At 52.3% G+C, this 11,953-nt stretch overlaps 1 protein-coding gene across 4 annotated transcripts in view; it reads right to left on the bottom strand.

Moving 5' to 3' along the window:
* TCF7 (transcription factor 7) overlaps positions 1-11,953 on the bottom strand; it is a gene marked incomplete at both ends in the record, with an annotated part of 38,800 nt that overhangs the window by 9,988 nt on the left and 16,859 nt on the right. For 2 of the 4 annotated variants that reach the window (XM_081092134.1, XM_081092135.1), the window contains 5 exons: positions 33-195; positions 683-802; positions 1,983-2,075; positions 3,766-3,853; positions 4,620-4,731. In XM_081092134.1, the coding sequence (XP_080948260.1) occupies positions 33-195; positions 683-802; positions 1,983-2,075; positions 3,766-3,853; positions 4,620-4,731 (576 nt within the window). The remainder of the gene's footprint in view (positions 1-32; positions 196-682; positions 803-1,982; positions 2,076-3,765; positions 3,854-4,619; positions 4,732-11,953) is intronic. The other 2 variants (XM_081092136.1, XM_081092137.1) reach the window with 1 other exon arrangement.

Raw genomic sequence — 11,953 nt, 5'->3', positions numbered from 1 at the left:
CCCCTGCCAGCCCACCTTGCCTGTGGCCTCACCCTGCGGCCCAGGATCTGATTGATGGCAGCACTCTCCTTGAGTGTGCATTCTGCAATAACCTTGGCTCTCATCTCCTTCATGTACAGCATGAAGGCATTGAGTGGCTTCTTGATGGTTGGTTTCTTGGCCTCCTTCTCTGCTTTGGATTCTGCCTGCGTCTTCCTGAGGAGCACATGTCCAGATCACTTGGGAGTCCCCACGTGCACACCTAATGCTACCACCCTGTAGTGTGTCCAGTGCATGTGTAAGTGCATGGATACTAGGGGGTTTTTAGTGAAATTCTGGGATGTGTGTGTGTGTGTGTTTTCTTAGCTGCTCCAAAATGGGTGACCAGAGTTAAGTATTGTTCCTTATAGGAATATTGCAGCTAAGTAAGAAAAGTATGTGTAAGGACTTCTCAGCCCCTCCCATCTTGGCTCAGACTAAAGCCTTGTTTCTCACTCTACCCAATCCCTCCTGCTTCAGAGCCTCAAGAACAGTGGCCCGTGGCAATAGCTACAAAACAATTTGACCAAAGGCTTCCTCTGGCAGCAAGACTTGGGCTTGGTGGAAGAATTGTGTATCCTGGCTGACAAATAGATGGGAACCTGAAGTCTGCTCCCCTGTCCCCACCCCCATGCTCCTCCCCATTCTGTGCCTTTTCACTCACAGGCTTCGATCATAGGGCTGCAGTTCCTGCTTCCCTGAGGGGGGCACAATGGCCGGGTGGGGAATGGCTGCTGGGTGACCAGGTACGCTGGAACCTAGCATCAGGGACGGGTGGGTGAACCTAGAGGCGGGAGAAAGTTAACACTGAGTCAGGTGTGTGCAGGACAGCCCCGGGCAAACACAGAGGCCCTGCACATTAAGCGACAGGTGAACAGACACCCCACCCTCCTTGGCTTGCATACAAGTACACTGATACATACAAATACCTGCTCCCAGCACATCACAAAGACATCATTGCAAAAATCTATATATTCATCGTTGAGGTGGTTACTAAATTAAGCCCTCCATAGCTTTTGAATCTCTCCCCTTGTCACCACCTGCCCTCACCAGCTCAGCCTCATGAGCCTGTGACTACCCTGTGTGCTTACTCATTCTCCTGACTCTTCTAGGACTCTCTCCACACAACAGCCAGAGTGACCTTTTAAAAACACCTGCGTGCTCCTGACTGTTCTTGCTGAAGTTCTCCCTTTGCCTACAGCCCTGCTGACATTTCTAGCCCCATCTTTTCCCCCATTTCCCATCACTTCCCACCTCCAGCCATCCCCTACTCAGGAGATGTTAACTCTTTTTATGAAGCTCTCTGTGACCCATCAAATCTGGCTGAGGTCTCCTTGGGGCTTCCCCATCACCCACAGGGTTGAGCTCCATAGGGCTGAAAATGTCTGAATTCCTTGTTCCATACTTAGCATACATCTGTCACTAAAGGAGTGAGCTAAGTAAAGGGGCTTACATATACACATGCCTCCCACTTTACTTTCTTGCTGTTGTATGGCTACCACTCTGCCTCTTGCTGCTTACACTGGTGTAGGGTCTCTGAGCAGGCCAGATGTTGAAGACACATGTGAAATGCTGCCTCAGCTTGGGTGGAGCTCAGGGAATGCCCAGGAGAATTCTGACTAGCCCTTCCCTCAGCAGGGATGCAGAACAGAGATGAATGCATACAGACCTGCACACGGACTGACTTGCACATGCACAGAGGCAGGAGCTCAAGCACACATGTGCATGTACTGTCCCTGGCTGCTTTGTGGTGCTGTGCTGCACAGTTTGGCCTGGGTTTAGAACTCTTGCAGTCCCATTGGCTTCATTCTCAGACACAGGGCAGCAAGGTGCTGCAGAATGACAGACAGACGGATGAACAGACGACTAGCACAGGGCAAGCAGTGGCCTGAACATGGCCTTGTGTGGGCACTGAAGCCTGGGCAACAGAAAGCAGGAGCCTGGCTGCAGGGTAGGGGACTCACCTGGGATAGGGGGCGCCAGGGGCTGCAGTGGGGGCAGGGAAGTGCTGTCTATATCCGCAGGAAGGGGACAGGGGATAGAGAGGAGGGCTGGGCCTGTGGTTGGGAGAGACAGCTGTTAGCAGTCTGGCTACTGGCTCTATATGGGGAAGGACTTCCCTCCATGCTCAGGCCTGACCCATAGATGAGAGAAATTGGCTTCTGCTTGGACCACTCCAATGTGTGCTTTAAGCATCTGCCACCAGAGGGCAACCTGTGCTGCACCTGTTTTCCTCTACAGCAGTGGTTCTCCACCTTCCTAATGCCGTGACCCTTTAATACAGTTCCTCATGTTGTGGTGACCCCCAATTTCATTGTTACAAGTTGAACATAATTAAAACATAGTGATTAATCACAAAAACAATATGTAATTATATATGTGTTTTCTGATGGTCTTAGGCGACCCCTATGAAAGGGTCGTTTGACTCCCAAAGGGGTCGCGACCCACAGGTTGAGAACCGCTGCTCTACAGGCTAGTACTGGTGCTTAAGGGGTAGAAATGACAGCATTCTTTGGGGAGCCAGCTCAGCAGGCCACCAGGTTCCCCCCCAGCCTAGCCTCCTGAAATGAAATGTCCCTGTCAGTACAGGGTTGATATCTGTAGGGCCTTTGCACTTACTGTCGACACTGTCAGGATTGTTCTCTTGCTCACTTTGCCTGCTTCAGCTCCTGGTCATCCTAAATGAAAGCCCTTGACATCCCAAACTAGATGAGGTGCCTCTCTGGGTTCCTACAGTCCCGTCAAAGCACTGCTAACCATGCCTTGTAATTGGCTGGCCACTTGTCTGGGTTGTGTACTAGTTAAGAGTGAATTCTGTGAGGACGGGGACCTGAGGATCAGCAGGCTTCAGCAGTGCTTTTCTGGTGCCCAGATCCTTGCCTGGCAAGTTCAAACCTGGGGGTACTCATGGAGGAAGTCATGGTTTGTATTCAAAGTGGAATTCTGTCCAAGGAGAATCTAGAAATAGAGGAATCAGTTTAACTTGGATGAAGGGCAAGTAGAAAGGGACAGGTGGGCCTCTAGATTGGGCCTCGGGACCTACCCTGCCTTCCTGGGAAGCCAAGCTTTCCTGACGTTAAGTGATTGCCCCAGGCCAGAGAGGCTAAAGACCTGCCCAAGTCACACTGTGGTTGCTGAGCAAAGGGCCAATTAGCCTGCCAGACCCAACTCAAGCCAAAGACAGGCCTTTTGGTCCACAGGTAGGCCTACTGACTTGGGGTCTAAGCTGGCTTTTCCTGGCCCAGCCTAAATAGGCTCTCCAAGCAGACTGGCCCAGGGCTTAGGCTCAAGCAGGCACAATTGAGGCAAGGAGGGACCCTGGCCCTCAAGCAACTCAGCCAAGGAAGGGTCCAGCCAGCAGTAGGCATTGAGGTGAGTGGGAAGTATCCTCCTGCCCACCAGGTAGCTGAGAAGCAACAGCCTCGCTTATGGCCATTCATGCTGTTATCTCCCTGTTCAGGCCTACCTTTTCTTCCTCACATAGATGGCCCTGAACAGTCCAAGGTTCTCTCATTCAAGTCTCAGACAGTGAAGCAGAGTTCAAGGACGACAGGGCTGGGACCGTAGCCTAGTCTCCAGTCTTGCCAAAGGGAATATGTCAGGCTACCTGAGGAATGATAGAGCTGCTGGCCAGCTCTGGTATGTATATAGAACTGGTAGCAGGGTGCTCAGCACAGGATGGAAAAAAGAAGGGCAGGTAAGAGTCTAAATCAGGAGGTGCCCCTTTCCCATTGGGCCCACACTCACCAGCTCACAGTGTGGGGGAGCTGTCCCATGCTGCCTGAGGTCAGAGAGTAGAAGCCAGAGAGGTCAGAGGTCTGCAGAGGCCTGTGAACTGCAGTGGAGAGGGCCGAGTAAGTGAGCTAGCCTGACTTGGAGGTCACTTTAGCTAGTTACTGCATTCTAGAGCTTCCTGTGGGGGGCTTCTAAGATCCCACCTTCCATGTTAGGGTACCATACATATGGCTTTGTTCAGGACTACCCCAGTGTGATAACAGTGCTGCATTTACAAGCTAGGGAACCAAAAGCAGAAGGGCTGGGTGACCTAAGGACACTGGCTGGTCAGTGGCAGAGTTGGAGTCATTCAGGAATGGGAGGCCAGGCCTTGCCACTGATAGTCTGCAACTGGGGCCTCTACTGCCCACCTCCCCCCCCGCCCCCCGAGTCTGGGGGAACCTGGCCTGTGGAGCCAGGGTTTCGAGCACCCCCTTTGAGTCAGCAGGTTTCCCACAGTCGACAGTGGCTGATTTCAGAATGACTTTGCCTGAGGCTGAGGTGAATCAGCCATCACAACCACCACTTTCCATTTTCTCACTGGGGGAGGGAACGGCTACAAGTGTTATAGTTAATCAGCTTTACACAAATGCCTGCTCTCATACTGGCATTGGGAGGTCACTCAGGATTTAGGTTTCTACCTCAACTTGAAGCCTTCAAATTCTGACCTGGCACCACCTCCCCTAGCCCTCTGGTACCGCCAAGGTCCCCTGATCCACTTTTCTGGCATCTAGGAGGGCCCCAATTTTGCACAGCACTAGGTTCTCTAGTTGTAAAAAGGATCCAGCCACCTGTCTCATTGGGCCCTTCCCATCCCGGATTTGTACCTTGCTTCTGGTTGATGTCGGCCGGTGCAGGTGTGGGGTGTGGACTGCTGAAATGTTCATAGAGAGGAGAGAGTTGGGGGACGCCATGGGCAGGCTGACTGGCCTTGTTGTGCTGAAAAAATGAGGAGGATGGGTGATTGTGGGGAGACCTGAGGCAGGAAGGCACAGGGCTTGGGGCTATAGCTGTGTGTGTGGGGGGGGCAGCCCAATTGTCAAAGGAAAATGGGAGTGGTCAAAACCACAGTCCTCATAGGAGGGGGTACCACTCAAACCAGGCTGTGTCCAGTGAGCCAGCCCTCCTGCCCACCTCCCCCGGCTTTGCCCAAGCTATCCCACCTCGTAGAGAGTGTGCACTCAATTCCAGGAGGCACATCTTCCCTGTCCACGAAATTCTTGCTGCCTCCCAGTTTCAGAGATCCTCCGGTTTCTGAGGCCCTATGACTTGCTCACAGCCTCTAGGCCCATACATCAGGATATGGTCTGAGGAGCTGACCTACCCTAGCAGCTTTCTTTCCTCCTCCAGCACCCAGACTAGGGGTCCTGACTTTGACCTTCTGTGCCACCTCAGGCTTAATAGGATCTGTTGACACAGGCAAGAGCCCCCACTCAGCCCTCTAACTCAGGGGAGGGGCTAAGTGGGGCCAGGCTTCCCCCAGGGCCAACCCACTCAACCCCACACTTCCTGTTTGCTCACACCACAGGACTCTTACTTTTCATACTAGTCACATGGATCTGTCATGAGATGACTCAGTCAGGCTGAGATGGGGGCTCCCCATGCGACCCAGGCATAGGGAGTTGTTGCTCAGGGCCAAGGCCCAGCTCTGCATATCCTGAGCACACATCTGTATGGGCCAAGGCTCTGGAGACATCATCTACAACTGAGGCCAAACTTCCACTCAGGAAAGTCCATCTGTGGGGATGCTGGGAGCACTGATGACTGACTTCTGATCCATGGCACAGAAGGAATGGGACATCTCTGGGGCAAGACAATAATGAGAGGTTGTGGCCCTGTGGGTGAAATCTCCCACTAGTGGAATTTAGCCAGACTCCTTAACATCTCGGCACAGGTCTCTTAGCACTGGCTGTTGGGGTCCAGGGTGAGGCTACAGGGAAGATGGGGTATGAACTGCATAGAGTCGAAGTGTGAGGTTACCAGGTGGGCACAGGCTCCCATACCTCCCAGCAACAGTCCTGGCCTCCTTCTTTCCTACATTCCTGCCTCCATGGAAGCTTGAGGCTGGGCTATAAACTGCATCCTTCCCCTCAGGGCTTAGGGAAGGTACTGTCACTGCCACCTATCAGTCTCCTGCTCATCTGCCCACCAGGAGCAACCTTACATCCCAGAGCTAATTAGCCTTCCTTTTGTCCTCAGGCAGACGGGTAGATGTCCCAATAGCAGTGGCTCCTCCTTTGCAACTGGCATATATATGGCACCATAGCACCTTCCTGAGTTTGATGCCTTACCTCTGACTGGAGCCTTCCTGGCCTCCTTGGGCAGGGCAGGTGAGCCTCCCTCTGTCACTCCCAGGGAGGGCTCTCTGCTGTGAACTTGAGGAAGAGTGGGCCAACCATGTTCAGATCCTTTTTCTAACATGTGTGGCCTTCAAGAACTTATTACAATATCTGACCATACATTTCCTTGTAAAATGGAGATGATCAGAGGGTTGTTATGAGGATAAAACCAGACAATACCCAAGAGCTCAATTACTTAGGTGTCAGGCAATGAGGAAGAGACATGTAGGAAGCCCCTTTTTCATCCTACAAAGCCTTCACAGGTGCAGAGGAAATGCTACTCATAGTGCTTCCCTAGCCCTCTGGTGCTGGTCCCCACACAGGTCAGACACTTAGGCCTGATATGCCAAGTGGGGGTGGAGAGTTGAGGGGAGGCGAGTGTTGCCTGGAGATGGCAGGCATGCCTGGCAGCCCACTGGCAGCATCACCTGGAGAGGGTAATGATAGCACCATTCAGTCCCCAGGCCTTGGGTGCTGTGACTTTCCTGTTGCTGTTGTGAGGCCAGGTTTCCTGGGGGAGTCTTGTGCCAATCTCAGGCTTTTATTTCCAGCACTGAGCTCAGACACAACTGTGACAGTTTGGGAGTATGTGTGGGAATGGAAGGTGGGATGTAGGATCATCGGGTCTGCAGGTGGCTGGAAAGAGGAGTGGGCTGGGACAGCTGTGGGGTATGTGGATGCATGTGAAATCCTTCATATACTGAGTACCAGTCACAGGCCAGGCACTATGCCAAACACTTTGCAAGCCCAGTCTCATTCCTATCAGGGTACCCACTGGCTCTCATTTCTCACATCTGTAAATCCTCCCCCAGCCACTACCTCATGTTTCAATCCCCCTTTTTTTTGAAAACCTCAACAGATCTGTCCACATTCACTTGTCCAGTTCTCAGCTCTCATCCTCTCTTCAACTTAGCTAGTGTCTTGCCCTATCCGCTTCGCCAGATAACTATTGCCAAGATCTCCATGACTTCCATGTTGCTGATCTTAGTGGTCACTTCTCAGTCTTCATGTTATCTTCATGTCATCTCAGCAGCGCTGGGCACACTGATTTCTTCCTCCTCCCTCGAAACAGTTTCTTCATTAGTCTTCCACAATGGAATTCCACACTTACCTGATTTTTCTCCAACTTCACAGGCTATTCCTCAGCTTTGGTTCCATCTCATTCTCTTCTTGACCTGACCCAAAATTGGCCTTCAGCTCACTCCCAGGGTGCTCTCATCCATGGCTTTAAGCATCTTCATCTGATGAATCCACATTTATAACTCCAGTACTAACTTCTCCTAGGAACTCCCCTCTCCAAATGCTTACTCATAAATTCTACTCAGAGGTCTAAAATGCTACCCAGACTCAATATGTCCAAAGCAAAACCTTTGACTTTCTGCCCCAAATGCTCCTTTCCATCTTCCTCAATTAATGGCTACTCCATTCTTCCAGATGATCAGACCAAATACCTTGGAGTCATCCTTGACTCTTCGTTTTCTCTCACACCCATATCCAGTTTGTCAGCAAATCCTAATGGCTCTACTTTCAAAATATACCTAGAAAACAACCATTTCCTCCTGATCCCCCACCAAGTCCATGCTACAGCCACTTCTCACCTGGATGACTGCAGTAGCCTCCTGCCCCCTCAGCCAGGCCTCCATCTGGCAGCCACATAAATCAGATCACATCCTCCTCTGCCTCAAGCCTCTAATTGCCTTACCTGGGCCTACAAAGCTCTACACGATTAGGCCCCCTCTCCATCTCTAACCCTATTACCTTGCCCTCTCTTCCTCACACTCTATGCCAAGGACTTCCCATAGGTACTTCGGCCTCCAACCTCCTTCTCTAGTTACTCCAGAGATAATTTTTTGTTGTGGTTTTAAATATATTTTATTTTTTAAAAATATATATTTTATTGATTTTCCACAGAGAGGAAGGGAGAGGGACCGAGAGCTAGAAACATCGATGAGAGAGAAACATCAATCAACTGTCTTCTGCACACCCCCAACTGGGGATGTGCCCGCAACCAAGGTACATGCCCTTGACTGGAATCAAACCTGGGACCCCCTAGTCCGCAGGCCGACGCTCTATCCACTGAGCCAAACCGGTCAGGGTTATTGATTTTTTACAGAGAGGAAGGGAGAGGGATAGAGAGTTAGAAACATCGATGAGAAAGAAACATCGATCAGCTGCCTCCTGCACGCCTCCCACTGGGGATGTGCCCCCAACCAAGGTACATGCCCTTGACCGGAATCGAACCTGGGACCTTCAGTCTGCAGGCCGACGCTCTATCCACTGAGCCAAACTGGTTAGGGCTCCAGTGATAATTTTTAAGTGTACCATGATGTGAAGTGAGTGAGTTGGCAAGCTCATCTCAAAGCTCACTGACCTTTTAACTGATCTTTTCACTATGGGATCCTGGGCCAGTCTGCCCCTTGTAAAAGAAGGATGAGAATATCAGCCCTGCCTACCTCACGGGGCACAGATGCAAAAACCCAGCTTTATAAAATTTTTAGGAGCTGGAGCTGAGGGCTTATGAAGGTAGGAAGCTTCCTGGAAACCTCTGGGGCCTTTTGATCCTGATAGGTTCCTTGGGTAGTGGTAGCCAGACAGCATCAGCCCTGACTAGGCTTCATGAAAGTCAGGAGACTGAGCCTCAGGGTCTACTCCCTCAAGAACCTGGGACTCTGGTGGCAGGCATTCCACCATTCACTGCCTGAGAGCACAAATGCCTGGTGCCCTGGCCCAAAGGGTGGAATGGACACCCTCTACACCACAGGGGACTTCTGAGCCTAAGATCTTGCTTCCGAGAAGACCCTGATATCCAGCCCTGGCTCTGGCGCTTTGGCACTCAGGGCTGTAAGCCTGGCTTCTGGGTAAGCAGCTCTGACCCTGGGAAGTCTTAGGAGCAGAGCCTAAGACTTCCAAGGTGCCAGCTCTAGGAAGAGAGTTTCAGCGTCCCACTCTGCCCGGTTGGAGCAAGGTTGGGGCGGAGGGGTGTTGGCTCCACAGCAAGCTTCTGGGCAAACCACCCTCCCTGAGGAGGGCTAGAGCTGACCCTCCTTGGCCAGGCTGGTTAAGCCCTAGGTTGCAGCACAGCTCAGGCTAGGCCTAGGAAACCACAGAATTCAGCTCAGCCTGCAGCCTCTGGCCTAGTATGTATGTGGGTGACAGGAGCAGTCGGGTGGGGCGTGGGGCGTTGCCTGGTGGACAAAGGGTTCATCCTGTCTACCAGCCTTCCCTGGGAACTAGGGAAAAGCCTCATTAAACAGGAGCCTGCAGCCAATGCACAGGAGAAGTGCCAGGTGGGCAGGGGTAGGGCAGAGCCTGCCAGCAGCTGGAGGCCCTGAGGTGGCCAGGGCTCCAGGGTAGGGCATTAAGGGCCTAGCCAGTCCTTCCCACGTTCATGCAGGCTGCCCTTCAGCTTCACTCTCCAGCCCCCCTCCATGCCTAGTGGTGGTAGCCAGGGGGAGCTGTCTGGCACAGGGCCCAGTGTCTCATACCCTTTTCAGCCAGTGGAACGTCCCGCTCCACAGCCTCAGCACAAGGTTGTCCCAGGGCCAGGCTGCCCAGACAACAGGGTGGGGTTGCCTGAGGCTTGGTGTTGTGTATGGAAGCCCAGTGACGGGAGCTCCTCTCCTCTCCTTTACCTGGTGTTGACTGTGCCCAGCCTCCAAGGGAAGGAGGCCTGGGTCAATTGTCCCCACCAGGCCCTGAGCATCGTGATGGTGCAACCTCATCTTTCTTACCTCTGAGGGCAGTGTGTTGAGCACAGAACTGGACACTCATTAAGTGCTCACAGCAGGGTAGACTGTATAAATGAATGAAAGACTCAATAGCAGTCCATAGTCCTTGATCAAAACACTTCAGGACCCCTACTCTTGTTCTTTGCCTTTGCCTGCAGTGCCCCCTTCCCCAAGAACCCTTTCCTCCAGACTCCAAGATGGATCCAGCACTCAGACCCTGGGGCTGGGAGGCTATGTCTGCTACAGTCTCAGCAGAGGTGGTCCTTCCTGCTGCTGCATTGCTCTTACTGCTCTTCCCATGCCGAACTCAAAATCATGTCCCAGAGGTGGTCCTCATCCTTCTGGGATATTTTCATTAGCTCATGGCTGGAAATTCCTTACTGTGGTGCCCCAGCATGCCCTCCTCTTCTTGAGCAGGCTGGAGCCAGGAAGGGGCCCAAGGGCAGGGCTGGGCAGGCACAGGTGGAAATGAGGGACTCCTGAGGTAGATCTCCTCTGCTCTGAAGTTGAGCTTGGGCCTGGCTGGCTGGCTTCCCCTCCTCCCTTCCTAACCCCCCTTAACTTCCTGCAGGCTCAGGTGAAAAATAAACACAGTCGGCATTTTCCCTGCAGACCGCAGCGGTCTGCTCACAGGCTGTGCGCACCCTGAGAGCCCTTGCCACCGCTAGCAGAGAAACTCCCTCGCCTCTGACGGTTGACTCTGAAAACCCCCAAACGCTTAAGCCCCACAACACTTTCCCAGTGAAGAAAGTTGCTGCTTCCTCTGCCCTCAAGACAGAGGTTGAGGAGCATGTGGGGCTGACCAGGTCCTCCCAAGAAGGCCTCCCTGTGGCAGAGGCTGTGTCAGGAAAAACACCCACCCCTTACACCCCCCACCCCCCCACCCACACACACACCAGAATTCTTAGTTGGTTGCTATTGGCAGACACAGTCAATCAAGATATATTTACTAAGCTCCTACTATGTGCCATGCAAAAGAATGTTCCAGGCTGAGAGAACATCTGTTAATGACAGGTGAGTGTTTACCATGTGCTAGGCATAGCTCTGAGGACCTTACAGAGTTCAACTCATACTCCTAAAACAAACCTATATCGGTATAATTACTATTCCCATTTGATAGATGAGGAAAGTTGGGCACAGAGAGGTTATATAGCTTGCTCAAGGTCACACAGCTAGTAAGTGGCAGAGCTGGGATTCTACCCACTCTACTGCAAAGGTTCTATGGCTATCATGGACAGAACAAGGGGGAATAGAGGAGGGAGTCCCAGTCCTAAAGCCAATGCCCCCCTTCTCCAGCCTGGTTGGTCAGAGTTACCAGCGCCAGTGATTCCCTGATCCTAAAAATGTTCCAGCAGGTTCCTGTTATTGGGGTCTGGCCACACCCCTGCCTGCCTGCCTGCAGGTGATCAGTGGACATGGCCCCCAGAGTCCTAGCCCACATCACTATGGCACAGCGACATCCCAGCCATGCCCCGCTGCTCAGGCCTACGCTTCTCCTACCAGGTGCCCAGCTCTTCCTCTTAGCACCTTTACCTATCCCTTTCTCCCTCCTCTCACAACTTCCTGTACTTCCTTCTGCACTTTGCCAGGCTGGCTCCTCATGCTGACCTCAGGCTAAGGGTCACTTCCTTGAAAAGGACCGTGACTTGGGTGGGGTTCCAAAAGCCTAGCATGCAGAGATGCCCACTTGGTCAAAGGTCAGCCTGGGGAGCCTGGAAGACAGAATTGGCTGGTAAATCATCTTTTTCTGTCAGGTTCTGAGCACAGTCACTAAGACTTGTTGAATGAAGGCCTCTTGAATCCCCGGTGCCCCTGAGAATCTTTGCATGCCTCACTCACTCACTCATCTGCCAGGAGCTGACTTCAGTCTCTCAGCTCCTGGCTCGTGGGGGTTCCCAATGCCTGCTGTGGAGCTAGGGAGAGGTCCTTGGGGACGAACCCTGAGAAGGAGTGTCAGATCCACACCTTGAGCCTCTGTTCCTTAATGGCAGGGCCTGACCAGACAGAAAGGTGGGCTATTGATAGTTACTGTTCTCTCCACCAAGGCACATAAAAAAAATCTACAATAATAAAAGTGTAATATGCTAATTAGAC

Source organism: Myotis nattereri (assembly GCF_964212035.1).
Source record: "Myotis nattereri genome assembly, chromosome: 5".
Taxonomy (NCBI): domain Eukaryota; kingdom Metazoa; phylum Chordata; class Mammalia; order Chiroptera; family Vespertilionidae; genus Myotis; species Myotis nattereri.
Note: the sequence above shows the minus strand (reverse complement) of the source record. Positions and strands in the feature narration are given on the sequence as shown.